Raw genomic sequence first — 19,533 nt, 5'->3', positions numbered from 1 at the left:
GTGAGTAAGGGAAGAACCAGGTAGAAGGCAAATCTGCATGCCAAGAAGGAAAGCACATTTGCTCTGTGTTTCAAATGAAGATCCGATGTTTCTGAGCACCCAAAACCTTGAACTGAATGGCAAGATCATCATTATTATCACTGTTCAACTTTGGAGACCCCTTGACTCAGGAGGCCAGAGCCAGGTAGCTATCTGCCTAGGGAATATAGCGTGTGTATTTCAGCTTACTTGGCTCTGACTCACATAGACAGCAACATTTTTAAAGGCATCCATCTCAACTCAGGTCATTTGCTATCTCAACACGATGACATCGCTTAGTGTCTTGCCTGGTTTTAGCATAGAGCTCAGCAAGTGTTCCAGCACTGCAGCTGACTGTAAGAATCTCTCTAGATTTCCTCACATCAGTTTCTAATTCTTTGGTGTAGCTCTTTTGTCAGCATTTTAAACCCAATGCAGGTCAGTAAAAGCCCAAACACTAGTCAGTGCCTCATCTATGGTCTTCCAAAGCATTATTCTGTTTCAGGGAAATCTCATACAAAGGACCAAAGCTCTTTTTCTGCAGCCAGGTTTCCAGTGTAAAAAAAGCTGAGACCTTTGTCATCTTGGAATGGATCTAAGTTTGGCAAGAGAGACCACAGCAGGGGATGAGCCATAAGGGGCTCAGCTGTTGCCATTCCTCCTTCACAAGCACCAGTCACCTGCCTCCCTCATCTTCCAGGGGAGGCAGGCAAAGTCCCAATGATTCACCTGGTCTCTGCAAGGTTCCTCTCTTCATGTTCAATGTAGTCACATGTCCCTGCATCTTTTATGTGGAAAAGAGTGTAACTTTCTGCCCATCAGGGATCCAAATCAGAATAGGGAGGAAATCCACCCCATGCCCAGAGGAGAGTCAGCAACGATTTCAGTACTGGTCCAGCAGCTCTATCTAAACCCACTTCCTGTTACTCAGCCTGCGACCCCATCTCTCAAATCTTCTTTATTGATGGCAATAAAGTGGAGCACTATTTATTGCTTGGATGACCACATAACTTGGTCAACCTGTTTACTACAGATTCTCTGGACTTCTCTCGAGGCCTGTTAATCAGCCCACATTTCCTCTTTGAGAAAACCTTTCCAATCTCACTGTCACAGCTGTCTAAGACCATAAAGTCTAGATTTTACTCAGCTTATTCTAACTTACCATGCTACCCTGCCAGTTTTGTAGACACTGACAAAAAGGACTTTGTAACTCAAAGCAATAGCAGTAGCTGGAAGTTTAGCACTGGCTCTGGTTCCCTGAGCCCTACTTTCTGCAGACTAGGCAAAGGGGACTGTAACCACCGCATAGTCAGTGGTGGCATAAGCCGGAGGAACTGTGAGATTAGGAAACCTGAGTCTTCTCTAATGGATGATACGCTGGTCCCTTGTTTCACAGACACTATCTCCATCTCTTAAGGCTCTTTGCAGTAAAAATCCCTTGAAAAGAAAATCTGGAACAAAAGCCGTCAGAGCCACGGCTTGAAAGATATAGAAGCCCAAGAGGTCGTAGAGGATTATCTTCCGAAAGAACAAATACAACTTGCTATTGGACTGGAAGTGTGGGTGTAAGGGAAGTGGACAAACTGAGGATGGCTCTCAGGTTGGGGGCTGCACAGTTGGGTGGCATTTGGTGTCACTTAAATGGAGACACTGGAGGAAAGGATCAAGTCTGCTTACAGATTCATTCTGATTTGCCCACTACATAGCCACAACGATACGCCAAGACAGCAGCTGAGTGTATAGGTTTGGAAGCCCAGAGGATAAGCTGGAACTAGTACTACATATGTGAATATCATCCACACAGGAAGTACTTATACCCTGGAACTCAGTGAGATGGTGAAGGGAAGAGTGTCCCAAACTGAGTTCTGAGACACTCCAGCACTTAGAGCTCAGGGAGGAACAAGTTAGCAAAGGTAACTCGGACGAGGAAATGTCAGTGAGGGAAGGATGTATCCAGGAAGTGGTTAACCATGTCAGGTGTTGCTAGGAGCTTGAGGAAGATGAAAACAGAGCAGCGTGAACTGGGAACGTTCAAAGATGCAGGACAAATAATTATATGTAAGTGCAGATTTTTTATAGTGTGATTTATAGAAGGAATTGAGCAACTGAAACTATGAGGCTGATACTTGGATTTTTTTTAAAAGTACCTTTTAATTTTGCAGCATAAACTGTGACCAAAATGCACCTTTAGTTTTGCCTCCCATTGTTCCCTTAGTAGTGAGTAAGAGTAATCACCCCCCACCCCTGGATGGAAATCCCAGTGGATAGAACAAACACACAGGGTGTTCACCATGTAAGGCACCGTGGGACAGAAAAGCAGGTGACAATGCTCAAGAGGTCCACGACTTTGTGCGCCCTTGGGTAACATAAGGTCCTACAATAACTTTCAGTGGGAAATAGTCTATTAGGAAATTCAAAAGCCTTGCCCATGTAATTATCAAAACCATATCATGACTTAACATTCAATCTTATTTTCTCCTGCAGTCTGGCCTGCCTTCGAGCTGTACCAGTCGGTTTCCCCTTTCTCCTAGCTCATAGTCCCCAGTCCACCAGTTGCTTTCCCCTCGGCTCTGGTTAAAGAGTAATAAGGAAGCAGTCGGAGAGTTCTTATGGAACAGAGGGCTTTATGATCTTTGAGTCCCCAGCGGCTAAAGACACATCCTTGGGATAATCTGGAAGATGATTAAAGGATGTTTTCATGTGATTATCAGAAATTTCCTGTTTGTTTTTTTTTTTTCTTGCAGGTCCTTGAGTGAGTTGGCTGGCAATTTTCTACTCTAAGTTGTCACACTTAGGCCCAAAACATCCAGCTGTTCCCCCTCCAGCCTCCTTCCCATCCTGGGAAAGACTCCAGGCCCCTCCACATGGGCCTTAGATTCCCCCCAATGGTTCTCTATCCCATGGCTCATCTTGTCCAGCATCCCACTCACATAGCCTCTGCTTTGATAAATTCTTAAAAGGCTATTTCAACACATTCACAAGTCTTCTTGCTGTGGTACAAAAGTAACTGGCCATTTCTCACCTAGGAATCAGGCTCCCAGTCAGAGCATCTTCCCTCCACAGAAAAAGCGTCAAACCTTCTGTGAATGGCCACACCAATGCCCTTCTCTCTAGTGAGGAGATGGGTACAATCCCTCTATAGTAGAGAGGATGTGGAATTCACAGTACAACTTTGTGCAAGCTCTTCTCACAAAAGCCTTCCTCCTCCTCTCCTTTTAATGTCTTAAAATGTGTGATGAGTTTTAAATTTATAGAAGTGTTTTTAGAAAAGGTTTAGAAAATGTGCACATTTGAACCTGTCTCACCCTCATGGGATAACTGATCACTCTCAAACTGGCACCACAGTCAGATCTGACACAGGAAGAACACGGTTTTAATAACATGTTTTATATATCTGTGTAAAAAAATTGTGCTAGTAATGGACTTGCTATGAATAACATAGTTATGATGATCAAGGCTTTTCCATTATGGAATTAGATAGTAGACTTTTCTGAGAAGTTAAAGGAGCCTGAAATCGGGGACCAAGGTGGAGAGCACTGGAGTGGTTAGGGGAGCAGAAGCTTTAAGACAGTGAGGAGAGATTTGCTTTCAGCAATTAAAGTAAAACCAGATTCTAAAGAGTTATGAAACACATGTAACCTGATTTTTAAAAAATCAGAAACAGGAAGAAATCTTCTAAAACTATGTGGCTCTTCTAGTTAATTGTTCAGTCTTCAGTTTTCCTTGATTATACAAGAAGGTCAGACACTTTGGGGCATGAGAAATTATTGCTATCTGGTAACAGCATCGCCTGAAGAAAAAGGAAAAAGAACTCTAAAATGACTCGAGGATTTACCATAGCTACTCTGAGTAGAAACTGATAGAAGAAATAATTAATTGCCATTTTTCATACTAAGAGTGATTAAATATGTAGAATCTAATTTGGGATTTTCCAGAAAAATCTATGGGAGCTGAAGCCAGGACAAATGAGAAGATCAGAGAAGATGAAGAGTGGTGGCAAGAGAATAAAAAGAGGAGATGATAAAACCTAGTTCTGAGGTTTACTTTCCGGGGAAGCAAAGGGATAAAGGGGAAATTCTTTCTTTGAAAGAAAGGGAAAACAAAGATGGACTAGTGAGTATCTGATGTATCAAAATTCAGAGAGATGCTAATGAAATGCTTAAGAGTAGGTACCTAGAAGAAAATTGACAGTGTCCCTCACTGTTGAGTAAGGAAATCGAGAGCAGATAGGCAGCCCTCCCAGCATGAAAGACAGAAAGAAATATGAAACAGGATCAAATTTGTTCTTGATATAGTAAACCTTAAACAAGCCAAGTTGATTAACTCAAACCATCAGACTTCGGGTCACTCCATCACTCAGTACTGACATTTTACTACTTAAGATTCTGACTTCAGTGGCTCTGCAGAAGTATCTTTTATACAAACATAATGAAGAAAACAAACAAAACAAGAAAGTATATGGGAAGTCTTGGCAAGCCTTGAGGAACACCCATCACAAAGAGTGTTTGCTTACAAATCCTCAGCAATGGTTCCCTGTGGATCCCAGGCTCAGCAGATTCAACATAATTGCTGTATTGGTTTGGCTAGAATAAGGACAGAACTGTAGATAATCTGGTTTTTTCAGTTTGCTCTTTTTTTTTTAGCATTCTCTTGAGTTGACCACTGTATTGAATTTATAGTCAAGATACTTAACTAGGCAACCTTTTCTTGTAGGTGCAGACAACGACCATGTGCATCTCTGTCAGCCTGAGTGGCTTTGTGGTCCTGGGATGTTTGTTTGCACCTAAGGTGCACATCATCCTGTTTCAACCCCAGAAGAATGTGGTCACGCACAGGCTGCACCTGAACAGGTTCAGTGTCAGTGGAACCGGGACCACGTATTCTCAGTGTAAGTATGGCACTTGACACGGACCCCTTCAAACATAGCATTGTGGTAGGGAGCAGGCTGGGAGGGGGAACAGAAGACATAGAAACAGACAACACATGTCCACCCCATAATCAATCTCAGTTCAGTTTTAAAAAGTGCTGGTTAATCACTGTGTCAGGTGCTGTGCTGGCTGCTAACAATAGAATGACAATGGAAGAGGGCAAGTTCCTGCATTCAGTCTAGCTGAGATGACAGATATTAAATCCACGACCACAACTGGGATTTTTAACGACCTCTGGACACAGACAACCAAGTTTCTAGTCCAACCAGTTCAGTAGTGAACCCTGAGCACATCACTTTACTGCTTCCTCCCTTAAGTGGTCTAGAGGGCTGGACTAGACTGGTGCTCTATAAAGTGTGTTTTGTGTCACGTAGATGCTGAAGGTGCTTCATAAAAATTAAAAGAGGAAGATAATCAAATAAGATGGAAAATGCAACAACCTAAATAGCCACTTGGAAGTTCAAAGTACCTCCTTGCCGTGAGCATGATAAAGGTTCTAAGAGTCTCTACACAAGGAACCCTGTTTCATTCTGTTATTTACAGTTTCTTAAAAGTATCTGACCACAAGAAAACCAACTCACATCCCACGGAATACACCTTGGAAAATTTGGACTAGATCTACCTCCTATTACAAAGACACAATGTTTTTTCAGCTAACAACCAGCTGAGAAGGCAGTGTGAACTGAAAGATACCAGGATAACTCCCAATCAGAATTCTCTCTCCTCTTGGCCTGCAAGTATCTGAAACTATCCTTAGAGAAGCATTTAATTCTTTAGAGCCATCCAAAGCACAAATGTACCTAAAGGGGACAACCTTTTAAGCCATTTTCAGCTAATCTGTGGTATGAAGTAGGAGAAATTCACTGACAGAAGGATGAAGAAGGGGAAGTGTGGGGGAGAAGGGCTGAAAGTGACAGAGACAAATGACTACTTCACAATTTTGCCCCAAGCCGATTAGAAAGAAAACTTCAAAATAGCTCAGCATCACAGAGAGCAATCGCATTAGTGCCCCAGTTTCTTCAACAACACACAGAATTTTATAGTGCAGTCCTTTCCCTAGCAAACAAAGGGAAGACTGAGAGCTGCCAGCACCTTTCAGGGACTCGCTGAGTATACCACTCCTCCCCAGTCTCAGCTGCTATAGAGATGGACACCTTATTTATTTTCAGCTCAACTTCCAGGTGTCACAATGGCTGAGTCCCAGGACCTGGTAAAACCTGTGACATCATTTTCCTTGTGACCCCATGGACTATACAGCCCACCAGGCTCCTCTGTCCATGGGATTTTGCAGGAAAGAATACTGGAGTGGGTAGCCATTCCCTTCTCCGGAGGATCTTCCTAACTCAGGGATTAAACCTGGGTCTCCTCCATTGCAGGCAGAGTCCTTACTGTCTGAGCCACAAAGAAAGCTGCTTATTTCTTGAGCAAACAAATCTCTTGTCCAGCAGCCACACTATAACAGCTAATCCAGACAAGAAAAAGCTGGCATATAACTAATAATAATAGCTAATAAAAACAAAAACAGTAATGGAGCTAAGAGGAACTATCATTTATTGTTTCCTTTGTGCTAGGCATTGTGCTAAATACTTCATACATGTGTGCACGCATGATATAGCTTATTTAATGCTCACAACTCTAGGAGATAAAGAAACCCATCCAAGGTCACACATATTGAAATTGGCAGAACCAGAACTTAGAGACAGTTTCTCCAATTTCCAAACCAGGACACCACACCACCACATGCTGCTACTTCAAACAGGAAACTTCCCATGGACAAGGTACTTTCAAGGGAAAACTAGGTACTTTCAAGGGAAATTTCCCATGGACAAGGCTTTCAAGGGAAAACAAAAGAAAGGTTACCCTAGGCTGTGCAGCATGATTTACCTCTGGGTGAAGAGTCTTGTTGAAAGCTTAGAGCTCAGACATTTTTCAAATCTCATACATCCAAACCTCAGTAATTTAGATTGGTGGCATTTTCTGATGCATAGTCTAGGAATTAATAAATTCCTGAAAAGGTAACAAAGGCACTTTACCCAATCAAGTCTCTCCTTAGAATTTGAGAAACATCCATTGACACAGAAGCAGTGGGATGCAGCTGCCACGGACATGCTCCGGCTGTCACTGTGTCTGATCTGCTGGTGGCCCAGCCAGTTCTTCAACACAGACCTCTACCAGCCCAGCAGTTTAGCACTGTTTTGTTACTCAGTGAAATTTCATTTTTTATCTTTTAAAAAATCTAAATTTAGACCTCATTTTCCCCATGACTTTCCTGTAATTAATCCAAATTAATTAAGTGGCATGAAAGTAACAAATGAGATAAATTTTGACTTCCCTAGTGGCTCAGACGGTAAAGCGTCTGCCTATAATGTGGGATACCCAAGTTCAATCCCTGGGTTGGGAAGATCTCCTGGAGAAGGAAATGGCAACCCACTCCAGTATTCTTGCCTGGAAAATCCCATGGACGGAGGAACCTGGTAGGCTACAGTCCATGAGGTCGCAAAGAGTAAGACACGACTGAGCGACTTCGCTTTCTTTCTAAAGTAACAAAGTGAAGTACTTTTGTCATGTTTCTAGGCAATTTCAAAGTGCATCAGTAACAAATCCATTGATTTTTTATTTATAATTCTTTTTTAAATATAAATTTATTTATTTTAATTGGAGGTTAATTACTTTACAATATTGTATTGGTTTTGCCATACACCATAATTCTTTATCTTTTACTCACAATAAGTTTATATTTGTGGGCTCATTTTATCCCATGAATACTGGATATCATGAGTTCTATTTTATAGCAAGAAAATAAGAGACGTTACTTCTCAAGGATACACAAGGATTCAAGTATTGACAATGGATTTTCTGATTTGTGATTAGTATCCTTCCCATTTTAATACATTGGAACCATTGCCATGAAATCCATTCAATCATTAAATGCTTGAATGCCTTCTATGCACCAGAAATTTCTAAGTGCCTGTTGTACACAATGAATAGGATAGAATCCCTGGTCCCAGGAAGCTGAATGTCTAGGGCATTGTTTTTCATGCTATAGAGTGTAATCCATGAATGAGTCATGAAATTGATTTAGTAGCTTTGACCAGCATTTTTTTAAAAGAAAATATAAAGTATCTTAGAGTGCATCACATGTAATAGGGTAAATAGCATTTCGTGAAGTTTGCTCAAGTTTATATATGGATACCAGGTTCAGGTAAAACATTTCTTTCTATGAATTTCCATCAGAGAAATTTGAAAGCCATTGATCTATGGAATCTAGTTATAAGTATAAACCTGCTACTGACTCACTATGGTGAAAATTTGAGCAATTGGTTTAACATCTCAGTGCCTGTTTCCTCCATTATAGATTCAATTCAGTTAATATTCATTTCACTCCTAAATACCGGGAAGTGTGTTTTTTAAGTAATCAAGAAAAATCTTTAAACTGTTCTGAATTCATTAAGTAAAGCATATGTTTTTCTTAAGTTGTACATAATTTATATTCTTCTGGTGAGTGTTTGCAAGCATTCCATTGGGTTATTGCTCCCAATATTGCTGCTGACTTTCTGACTTACTTCCTTCAGAGGTAAAAACGAAAACCTCATGTATGGATGAGAGTCAGCTGGTATAGCCACAAAGTTACCCCCACAGAGACACATTTAGTTATCTATTCCCACATAACAAACTTCCCCCAAAATTTAGTGGTTTAAAAGAAAGCACTTTCATTATGTCTCTTGGTTTTGTGGGTCAGGAATTCAGGCGGGGCTGGACTGAGCAGTCTGGCTCCCCTACGAGGGCTTTACTGGGGTCCTTCTGTGCTGTTGGCTGAGACTGAGCTAATCTGGAGAGAACACAGTGGTTCACTCCCTCATATGGCAGCTTGGTGGAACGCATCTCCATGTGGGACCTGGAGAGCATGACAGACCCTACGCTAATTCAAGGGGAGGGATGAAGTCCCCACTTCTCAGAGAATGTGTGGCCATTTCCATCATGCCACCCTCTCCAAATCCTAAATCCATCCAGTACTGCACTCTTAGCGGAGATTAAGTGACATGACACCCGCAATACCTAGAACTCACCTTGACTGAAAGGTACAGCCACATTAACTCCCAGTTAATTCTCTGGCAAGAGAATAGCAGAGATACCACATCCCTCTACTTTCGAGTGTAAGTGAGCTCCCTGACAGCAACTAAGGTGGTTGCTAGTAGAAAGAGTATCAGTTATTGGGTTTTAAAAGCTGGGCAGTTGTTCCAAAAATATACAAAAGAATGGCCAAACTCAGAAGCAGGCATGGAAGAAACAACATGGTTTAAGGACATCCTGGAAAATCCACAACCTGAGAAATGTTCACATATTACTGTATATAAGAGAGAACAATTTTAGTTGCATCTGATTAACTATATACAGAATAATAAAAATAAAGGAAACAGTAACTTTTTTCCACTAAATGTGCCCATAGGCTAAGTGTTCCCAATATTTATGTATTAAAAAAAAAATGTTTGAAATGGAAATTCTCAGATCCTGTCTCCAGACCCGTTGTATCATGGATTCTTGGTAAAGGCCAGAAATCTGGTCCATAACAGATACTCCAGCTGGTTCAATAGAAATGGTGCAAGGAAAACATTTTGAGGACCTTGGCTGAAGGCAACCTGTCTACTTCACCCACTGCGATCAGTGAAGAGCAGGGAGCATCACTTATATGACTCTCAAAGAGGAAGGAGGCCCTGGGTTCAGAGAAGGAGAGCGGTTTTGAAGTCCTGTCCTTTGCTTCGTGATGCCAAGAGCTACATCTCAGCACAATTATTTCCCCACCACCCTCAGAACACTCAAGGGAAGGTATTTCTGTTATAGAAGCATCCGGCCCCTCAAAAAAAAAAAAAAAAACATTTACTAAAGGTGAAGGTGGGAATAGACATCTGATAGCACTAGAACTCAGAGACCCTGATATCCTAAACTCATACTTGTAATGCTGTTCCCACACCCACACACATACGCAAACAGCCTTCATATTTGGAAGAGAGAAAAAAAAAAAAAAAAGAGGTAATTCTTTGTTTTGATCAGCTTTAGAAGCAAAGGATCTTCCCAGAGCTGATCCCCAAAGTAAGACAATCAAGAACGTATGCTAAGAATCTTAATATCTGCAAATTTAATGATTTTTTAAAAATAAAAGCCTTCCCTTTCCCATCTCACCTGGCAGCGTCTTGTTCTACCAGCGTGGGTGTACAGTGTAAGGGAATGGCATCATTCTGAGTGAGACAAGCTGGGTGAATATGTGAGGTTTCACACCATAAAATCCTATAGGGCCTGTGCAGGTTAGAATATTGTTGACACTAATATGAGTTTGCATCAGCATAGACTGAGGGGAGAAGAGAGAAATGGAGTGTGCCCAATGGTCTTCAGAGCTATTATGTACCCAGACATGGTCCTACGGGGATGTGTAGTTCTCTTGCTCATGGTGATCATTCAAACGTATGTATGTCATTATCATTAAGATCAGCCAAGAGGCTCCTGCTAACTAATGATGCCCAGATTTGGGTCCCAGAAGAGCCATGGGCATATGGAGATTGATTTTTTTTCTGCCAAAACTTTATTCAGAAAGTAACTTGTTTAGGTGGTAATGTGTGAACAGCTCAATTAATAGAATTATTCATTATTACTAAGAATTTGCACATTATAAAAAGAAAGCAGTAGTCTAAAAAGATAAAGGGAGGGACTTCCCTAGCAGTCCGGTGGTTAAGACTTCACCTTCCAAGGCAGAGGGTGCAAGTTCAATCCCGGGTTTGGGAGCTAATATCCCGTATGCCTCAGGGCCAAAAAAACAAAATCAAAACAAAAGTGATATTGTAACAAATTCAATAAAGACTTTTAAAAAAATGGCCCACATCAAGGAAAAATCTTTTAATAAAATAAAATGGTAAAGAGAACAGTCTTCTAGCATCACAGCATAATGTGCCATGGATCGATACCAACAGAAAGTAACTGCATGAGGGCCAGATTTTGTACTTATCAGTGGTCAAGCTTTGAAGATACCCCAGTTGGCTGGGGCAAGCCACTGTTCAACTCTGAATAGCACTTTATAAAAGAAAATAAAGCACATAATACCAAGCTTCTTCTCTACACTGATAGTTCAGAAAAACAGTATAACATACCTGCACTTTACAGTTCAGGGAGTCTCATGACGACTGGCCAGAAAATTAGGCAGTTATTTAGCAACCCACACTGAAGTGACGGTCTTCTTTGCCACAGGCATAAGTATATTATAAACATAAATCCTCTCTGACCAATGTAGGAAGAGCTTAAAGTTTTCAGCAAGTTAAGCCATTTGCTTCAGGCAGAATACACCTAGTGCATCCAAATCAGATAGATGTCAATCCATTTTCCCTTAAGAAAGCCAAGTCCACAGCACTCCTGAAAACCACTTTCTATTGGATTTTTCTCCCTCATTGAGGAAGGAAGGGTAGTCTCCAGCTATAATAGGTAACCCCATATACATCAGGGAACTGATGTTTAATACTTCTCCTTTTATTTGACATTTCCATCTACTTGTCTCACAATCACTTTTACACAGCCTTTAAATCATTTTCTCTTTACTACTACTATTTTCCTAGGTTTTCCCCAAGTAACTATAGCCCACCTCCTCTAATACAGAGACTGGAGCTGCAAGGGATGATATGGACCATTTATTCTAACAAACACATTTGTAGATGAGAAAACCAAAGCCCCATCTATTAGGTACTTGATGGAATTTGATAAATGAAGTCATAGATAAAACTCTCAAAAGCTTCTCTGTGGCTCCTCTGGACTCTCTGGAGTTTCTACCTCAGTTCAGTTACAGAAGTCATCTCAGAGACCATTCTGACAGTGAGAAAATCTTAGCATCTGCAAATTCAGTGATTTCTTTTTTTTCAGTTCAAAGCTTTCTCTTAAGCACGGCACATGACGTCATCTTGTTCTAGCAGCATGGGTGCAGACTTGCGTTCCTCTCAAAAACCCATAGCAAGGAGTTCAGCACCATAAATCATGTCTCTCTGAAAGCCCTGTGACCCCCACACCCTGGCTGCACACAGACAAGGTGACGTATTCCAAAAGGGCTACCCACAAAGTTTCTTTGAAAACGTGATTTGATGAAGACAAAGGAATATAGTTAATGGTGACCCTCTCTAATTGTCTATGTCAGAGATATAATTTCTCCCATTAACATAGTTTTTTAAAAGCCTCACTTTCTTGAATTAAATTATGTTGTATAGTTTCTCTTCTGTATTGTATATTAGAATGGAACATAAACACAGGAGTTCAAAGAAAGTTCCTAGAGAGTTTAGCATTGTATCAGAGATGCTTATAGTCATATGCATTTCCATGTAACCCCAAATTTATTAACGCCTTTAAGAACAGGGTACCATGTTCAGAACTATGCATATATGTCAATAAAAAAGAAAATATGTATTTAATCAAATACTGTCCATACATTGATCTCAGATGATCAGTACCTTAAAACAAAGCAAAGGGTCTAACATCAATTTATTATATCCTATTTCATCTACTTCTTTTACATTTTAAGTGAAATTCTCTAGAGAACATCCATAAATGGAGATATCTGTATGCCTGCAGCAGGAAAACGCCTACTCATATGGAAAAAAAAATTTTAACATTTCTACCTCACCTGGAGTAATTGCAAAGGCTTTGGGAAAGGAAACACTAACCAAGTAAATGTGACCGATTTGATGGATAATACACACTTTGATTAAAGAAATTTTGTGTCCAAGCTCAGCTCTAGGCACTGTGCTCATGGATGAAATGGACAAACTGTATACTCATGATGCTTGCATTCTCATCAAGCAAGGTGGGGCACAGAGAAACCAATACTCCATAATAACTCAGGTGTTTGTTGATAAGCAACGTGTAGAAAATAATAGGAAACACAGGCAAATGAGGCAGATGGGGAATAGAATGTGTTACTATTTTTATAAAATGGGAGAAAGTGATAAGGTGACGCTGAGCAGAGTCATGAAGGAAATGAAAGAAGGGAGTTATGCTGACATCTGGGGAAACAACATTCCACACATGGGAAACAGCACGTGCAAAGGGTCAAAGAGGCAATGAGCCTATAGGTAAGTGGTGAAAGGGAGAGGAGATGAGGACAAAGATGGAGCAGATCCTTTAGGATTCTGGAGGTATTGTAAGGACTTTTACTTTTCTACTGAAAGAACTGGGAAACACTCAAAGGGTTTCATCAGAAGCAGCAAGACCCAACTTGTAAAGCATTGTTTTATCTGTGTGGGCAGAATATAAGGCAGGGAGCAGGCAGAGACCTACCTCATTTAGCAGGCTGCTGCCTAGCCCAGATGATGATTTAAATCAGGGTGGTAGTGATGGAAGACAATACAGTGTGCAGATGCTGGGGGTAACTGGAAGACGAGGCTATCAGGATCAGCTTCCCAAGAAAGAAGGACTAATACCTGCCATTATTTTAATAGAGTTTAACACTTTCAGCTTTCGATTTGGATCCCTAGATGTAGTAGCATTTACAGCTCCTATTCGTTGTTTGAATTAATTGTTGTAAATGAGTTTCTGATCCTAGCCTGAGAACACATTTGGATAGAAAAGAGGAAAAACAGAAGCAAAACATCCCTTTTGATGGACGTGAATAGTCCTTCTGTGGTCAGCAACTGTTTAGCAACTAAGAAGAGGGGAGAAGAACAAAAAATAAGTAGAACAGTACAAAAACTTCTTGAGTATTTTTATTTAGAGATTATTGTGCATCCAACTTTGGTATTTCTTGGGGGAGGGAAGAGAAGATAAAGGAACATAATTGGAAAGAAAACACAACAGCATTATGTGGCAAAATGGACTGAGGTATTAAGTTGAAGATCAAGTGGAATTTCTGTTGATAAGGTAATTAAGTTGTATCATGGGTTCTATTTTCTCTTTCCATGAATCTTGTCTCATAAGAAATGAATCACTAAATGAAGCAATCTTTGCTTTCTTAAGTTCTAACTCCACATTTAGAAACTAACTCTTGAGTTTATAGAAAATAATTTCCTCTTCAAACTACTGGTAACAGTTGAAGACATTTTGGTCGTAAAGGGAAAGTTAAATTATTAATAATGGATTCTGTCTCCTACTGAGAAATCTCAGCATAGCAAGGCTACCAAACGGTTGGCTAGCAGTGTCACATCTGCCCAGACAACATTATCAACACATGCACTTCTTTTGAAATGGGACCAAGGGGCCCTAGCACAAGTAAATTAAGGTGAAGAGTAAAACAAAAACAGGCCCAATAACAAAGCAGGAGGACAAGGCAACAGATAGTGGATGGAAATTGTATTCCTTGACCATAGCAGTAAAATCTCTAAACAAGCAGATACACTGGGAGAAATTATTTGGGGTCACTGGGAGCAAGGAAATGGAACAGATGGAAACAGACTGGAATGTCTGTTCTATTTAAATGTTTATTTTTTTTTCTAAGTCTGATGTATTTATTACACAGAGTAACACACTGATTCTCGGGAATCAAGTCTCAGCCATTGAACTGACTAACAGACTTGGCATCCATAAGAATCTATTGAATAAATATGTTTAGCATTGATTGAGAGCCCAGTTACTCAGAAAAACTGGGTCATTTTCTCCAAAGCCTGGCCAGTCCCTGCATTCCTGGTACAAGAAAAATGGATTTCATGGTGCTAGACAAAGCTGCCACTTGGCTGCATTGATCTCTAAGGCTTCACCAACATTTGTGAAGCAAAACATGCCTTCTGATGGACGTGAATGGTCCTTCTGTGGTCAGCTGTGGAACTTATTAGGTCTTTTTCAGCTTTCTTCAGTTTTCACTTTAAATAGCAAAAAGTACCATGTTAACCTAGAGTAGCAGCTGCTACTCACCCCCACTCCCCGGAAAGCCAAGAATAAGCCTGCATACTTATTTCTGACAGAAAAGACAATTGCAGAAATCTGCCTAACTGCACTTAATAAAATAGGCTGAACTTATTATGCCATTAAAAATCTTGTGAAAATTTCATTAGAACCATAGAAAAGCTCATCCTAAACACACACACAAGAAAATGACAGTACTTTCCCCTTCCACGTATTTTACTACCTTGGGGAATAACAGACGGACTCATCCAGGAGGCATGTGTAAAATATTTATGAAAGGAAAAGTAATTGTGATGGTAAACTCATCAAACAGTCATTTCTTCTGCTATATTCAGCAGCACGTACAAAAATGAGAATATCTTTTACATAATAAAAAATGCACTGACAAAAGCTACAGATGAAACAGTAAAAGAAAAGCAGAAAAATACAAGTTACAATCCCCTTTTATACACTAGAAAGTGTTTCGGAAAAAAAAATAAAACTGCAGTGTTTTGTGGGTTTTTTGCTGTTGTTATTCCTTGTAAGAAGACCTTGAATTTGCACTACTTCCTCTCAAATAGTTTAGACATTCTATCATAGGGTGTCCCCTTTAAAGTCCCTATGAAGCAGATAGATAATTTCAGGTTACTCCGTAACGTTCCATGATGACGTTCACATGGTGTTTGGCAGATTATGTGACACTGATAGTTTGAGAATTTTCCATGTGCCTGCCTTTGCAGCCCATGTACTTCTTACCTACGTGGTCAAAATATACATGATTTTTAAGAAATTAGAATGCAGTGAGCAAGCAGATCATAAGTGCACACTTAAGAAAGCATTCATCAAATTCCGCAATAGTATGGGCAACATTGGAGTAGGTTTCTGATACCATCTTTAGAAATGCAGGTAGAGGGGATTAGACGAGTTCAAGGTGGACAGCAAGGAGCACTAACACACTAATCCCTGGTTATGCTAGACGTACCCCCATGACACATCATTCCTTTTCAATGTCTGAAAATGAAAATCCTTCACAGAAATAATAAAACTTGATCCTGGAAAAGATGAAGAGCTTAGTCAAAATGTCAAAGGCAGTACTGCCATGGGATGCTCACAGCCCAGCCAGTTTTCTGCAAGCACAGTTGATGCCACTGTGCGACTTGAGAAGGAGAAAGGCCAGCTCGTTCCAAAATAAGGCCACTCACAAGCCTCACATTTGCTGTCATTTCTTCAGGATAATAAATTATTTCCCCTGTTGAAATTTCCATTGGCTCCACCATTTTTTGAAAGGCAACCATTCATACAATCATTCAAAAAAGTATTTATACAGTGTCTGTTCCATGATCAGCAAGATGAATAAAATAATGAAAAAGACAAACAGAGCCCCAGCATACTTCCTAGTCAAGAGTGTAAGACTTAAGATGCTAAGGGGAAAAAAAAGGCAAGGGAAAAAGTCAGTTTTAAGACTGGGTAACATGACAGAGAGTAACTGGTTGGTTACTTTAGACTAGATGGCTGGATGGCCTTTTTCCAGAGGGTGACATTTCACATGTGGCTGACAAGAAGCAGCCAGATATGTGATTAAGAGAGGAAATAATATTCCTGGTAGAAGCAACAGCTATTTTAAAAGGCCAGAAATTGAGAAACATATTCTGTATTAGAGAACAAAATCCAAAGGGGATGGGGGTTGGAGGAGGAGAGAATTAGGTGAACTCAGAAAGCTAAGCAGTGTCTAAATCGTGCTGAGATTTATAAACCTGAGTTAGGAGAGCACAGAGGCGCCACGGGAGGTGTGTACATAGGTGACTTACATTTACAAATACGCTGGCTGCTGTAGAGAAAAGCACTGCAGGGTAGCAAGGACGGACACAGATAGCCCAGTGGTGCAGCTGTTACAGTAGCCAAGAGAGAGAGAGAGTGCTGGCCTGGCCCAGGGCACTGGATGCAAACAGACAAGTAGCTGGAGGTAGAGACACAGTTGATGGGACCTGAGGATAGGTTTGACATGGGAGGAGAGAGAAAAAAGGGAGGAAGTGTAAATGTTAAGACTTCTGGTTTGGATAACTGGCCAGATAGTGAGACTGTTCACTGAGAAAAGGAAGACTAAACAGGGACAGGTCAAGAAATCAAAATTATGTTTTGGCCACTTGATTCTGAAATGTCTATTAAACAGCCACATGGAGATGCCAAGTAGACAGGTGAACACAAGGATGCTGGAGAGAAAGTGCACACTGAGTGGCCAGGAGCACTCCCCTGGGTTTCCAGTGAACCGTGATTTGAACTTCATTTCACCTTGTTCTTTCTCTTGCCTTACCTAGCTTTGATGAAGCAAGAATCAGATAAAGTATATGAAGAAGCTTTGCAAAGAATAAATTAATGCCGTCATATTTTTAATTATTATCATGTATCACTTTCCATTAAATATTTATCTGGTACACACTGTGTCTTCACCATGGAAGTTCCAGGAAATGTAGATTATGCCATCCCTGTCCCCCGGGATATTGTAGCTTCTAGTGGGATCACATGGTAAAGAAAAGTGAGCCTCATTCTAAAAATGATAAAAGGGAAGAATCTCCAAAAGAGTTAGCACATCACATGACTCCTCTGTAACCTTAGGCAGCCACACAGACTTGACTTTCTTATTTTCTCACACACCAAGACAAATAGCACAGAATTGAGAGGCTGGAGTTTCCCTAGCAGGGTGTTTGCTGAAAGACTTCTAGTGCTCCAACTATGGTGAATGTTCCCACACTGAATGCCACATAGTAGCAAATTTCACAATTAGCTTCTTCTTCACGTTTAAAGGCATTCCTATGAAAAATGCAGTTTCATGTGGCAAGAATATTTCCACTATGATAGTGAACATGAGGAGAAGGAATTGGCAGCCCACTCCAGTGTTCTTGCCTGGAGAATCCCAGGGACGGGTGAGCCTGTTGGGCTGTCGTCTATGGGGTCGCACAGAGTCGGACACGACTGAGCGACTGAACTGAACGGAACTGAACTGAAGCGACTTAGCAGCAGCAGCAGCAGCAGTGAACATGAACACTCTAGCATGAAGTTAGTTTATTTGATTATTAACTGAGAGAGCTATGTCTTTAAAGAATGGGACAGCTGACTGGGCAGCTTGACCTGGGCTGTGGTCAGGTAGCCAAGGAGATCAGCTCCTGTAGGTCAGAGCACGCCAGATGGACAGACCAAGGACAGGATGTCAGCAGTTCCAAAAGGTAATGTGAGGCCATTGCTAACTGATCCTCTTGGCCATGTTGTTTCATCCCATGGAGGATGGGGGGTATTGCTTTTGTTCTCATTTGGTAAAAGGAAAAATCTTTCAGGGAGACATAAATATAACTTGGCTGTCTTTATATTTCTCACAAAAAAAATGTTCAAAACAAGTTCAGCTAGGAATTTCATCTAGGAAAATGACCCATAAAAAGAATGAATATTTGTATCCATATTATACTCACACCCTGACATAGTCATCACTGTTGTCACTAATGAGAGCATCATCCCTTTGAAATGCCTTTCTTTCTGCAAACTGTTATGAAATTGGAGTTCTTACAACTCAGCTCTCACTAGAATTATCACTGAAGTTATCCACTTGAAGAATGAAAACACGTGAAACTATTCTCAAAGGCAGTGGGTTCACAGATGACTCTTGGGTCTACAGAGTCATCCTGTCCATAGAGAACAAAATTAATAAAGGTATTGAAAATAGTAATTAATTTAACAATCTAAGTAAATTGCCATGAGTATTCAATTTTACGCACTGTATTTTAACCAGTTTGGAAATTACCGAAGTTAATTTTAACCCACAAGTGACTTCTTTCAACAGTGATTATGCTTATCAACTCTTTCCAAGAGGTATGACATTAGTGGAGGTAAGATCTGGGATACACACTAATTTTGTGCAGAGCACATTTTGAAACTTGACCTGCTGCAGCATTAAATCACCTAGCATTTTCTAAAGCCAAGTTAAAAGGAGTTTCCCACTTAATTTTAACTAGTATCTAGGATTACCCGTGCCAGTAGCTCTATGGCCCCCTTGACTAATGCAGAATTTTCTGTCCTGCTCTGTTTTCCAGCCTCTGCCAGCACATACATGCCAACGGTGTGCAACGGCCGGGAAGTCCTCGACTCCACCACCTCATCTCTGTGATTGTGAATTGCAGTTCAGTTGTCGTGTGTTTAGGATATTAGATGAAAGTGCTCATGTGCAGCTCCAGAATGTGGAAACAGCAAAAGAATACCCCTAGTACCTTTTTTTAGAAACAGTACAATAAATTATTTTTAAGGACTGTACAGTATATAGTGATGTGCTAGAACTTTTTAGACTGATTTTAGTGATTATTAATGATTCCTTAGAACCTGGAAATAACCCGTTGTTTACAGAGCTGAGCACTGGTGACAGGGTGTGACAGGGTCAGTCTAATAGAAAATATGGTGGCAATATTAGATAACTTTTTTTCCTATGAAGTTTTTTGTAGGCCCTTGTTGTAACTAACTTAGGATGAGTTTCTATGTTGTATATTAAAGTTACATTATGTGTAACAGATTGTTTTTCTCAGCACAAAATCAAAAGCATCTGTATTAATGTAAAGATACTGAGAATAAAACCTTCAAGGTTTTCCAGCATGGTGGATAATGGCCTTGTTCTTATTTAATCATTCCAGGTAATTTGAATATGTTGATTTAGACCATTTCTATTTTATTGTTGGAGGAATTTATCTAACTATGCTTCTCTTTACATCTGTTA

The 19,533-nt window shown here is 40.4% G+C and overlaps 1 protein-coding gene across 1 annotated transcript in view; it reads left to right on the top strand.

Annotated features, from left to right (window-relative positions):
- The window catches only part of GRM3 (glutamate metabotropic receptor 3), a 104,272-nt gene extending 85,336 nt beyond the window's left edge, over positions 1–18,936 (top strand). Inside the window, exons 4-5 of the mRNA XM_052638999.1 lie at positions 4,732–4,906; positions 18,863–18,936. Of these exons, the coding sequence (XP_052494959.1) occupies positions 4,732–4,906; positions 18,863–18,936 (249 nt within the window). The remainder of the gene's footprint in view (positions 1–4,731; positions 4,907–18,862) is intronic.
- Positions 18,937–19,533: the final 597 nt, after the last annotated feature.

The sequence above is a fragment of the Budorcas taxicolor genome, chromosome 4 (genome assembly GCF_023091745.1).
Source record: "Budorcas taxicolor isolate Tak-1 chromosome 4, Takin1.1, whole genome shotgun sequence".
Taxonomy (NCBI): Eukaryota; Metazoa; Chordata; class Mammalia; order Artiodactyla; family Bovidae; genus Budorcas; species Budorcas taxicolor.
Note: the sequence above shows the minus strand (reverse complement) of the source record. Positions and strands in the feature narration are given on the sequence as shown.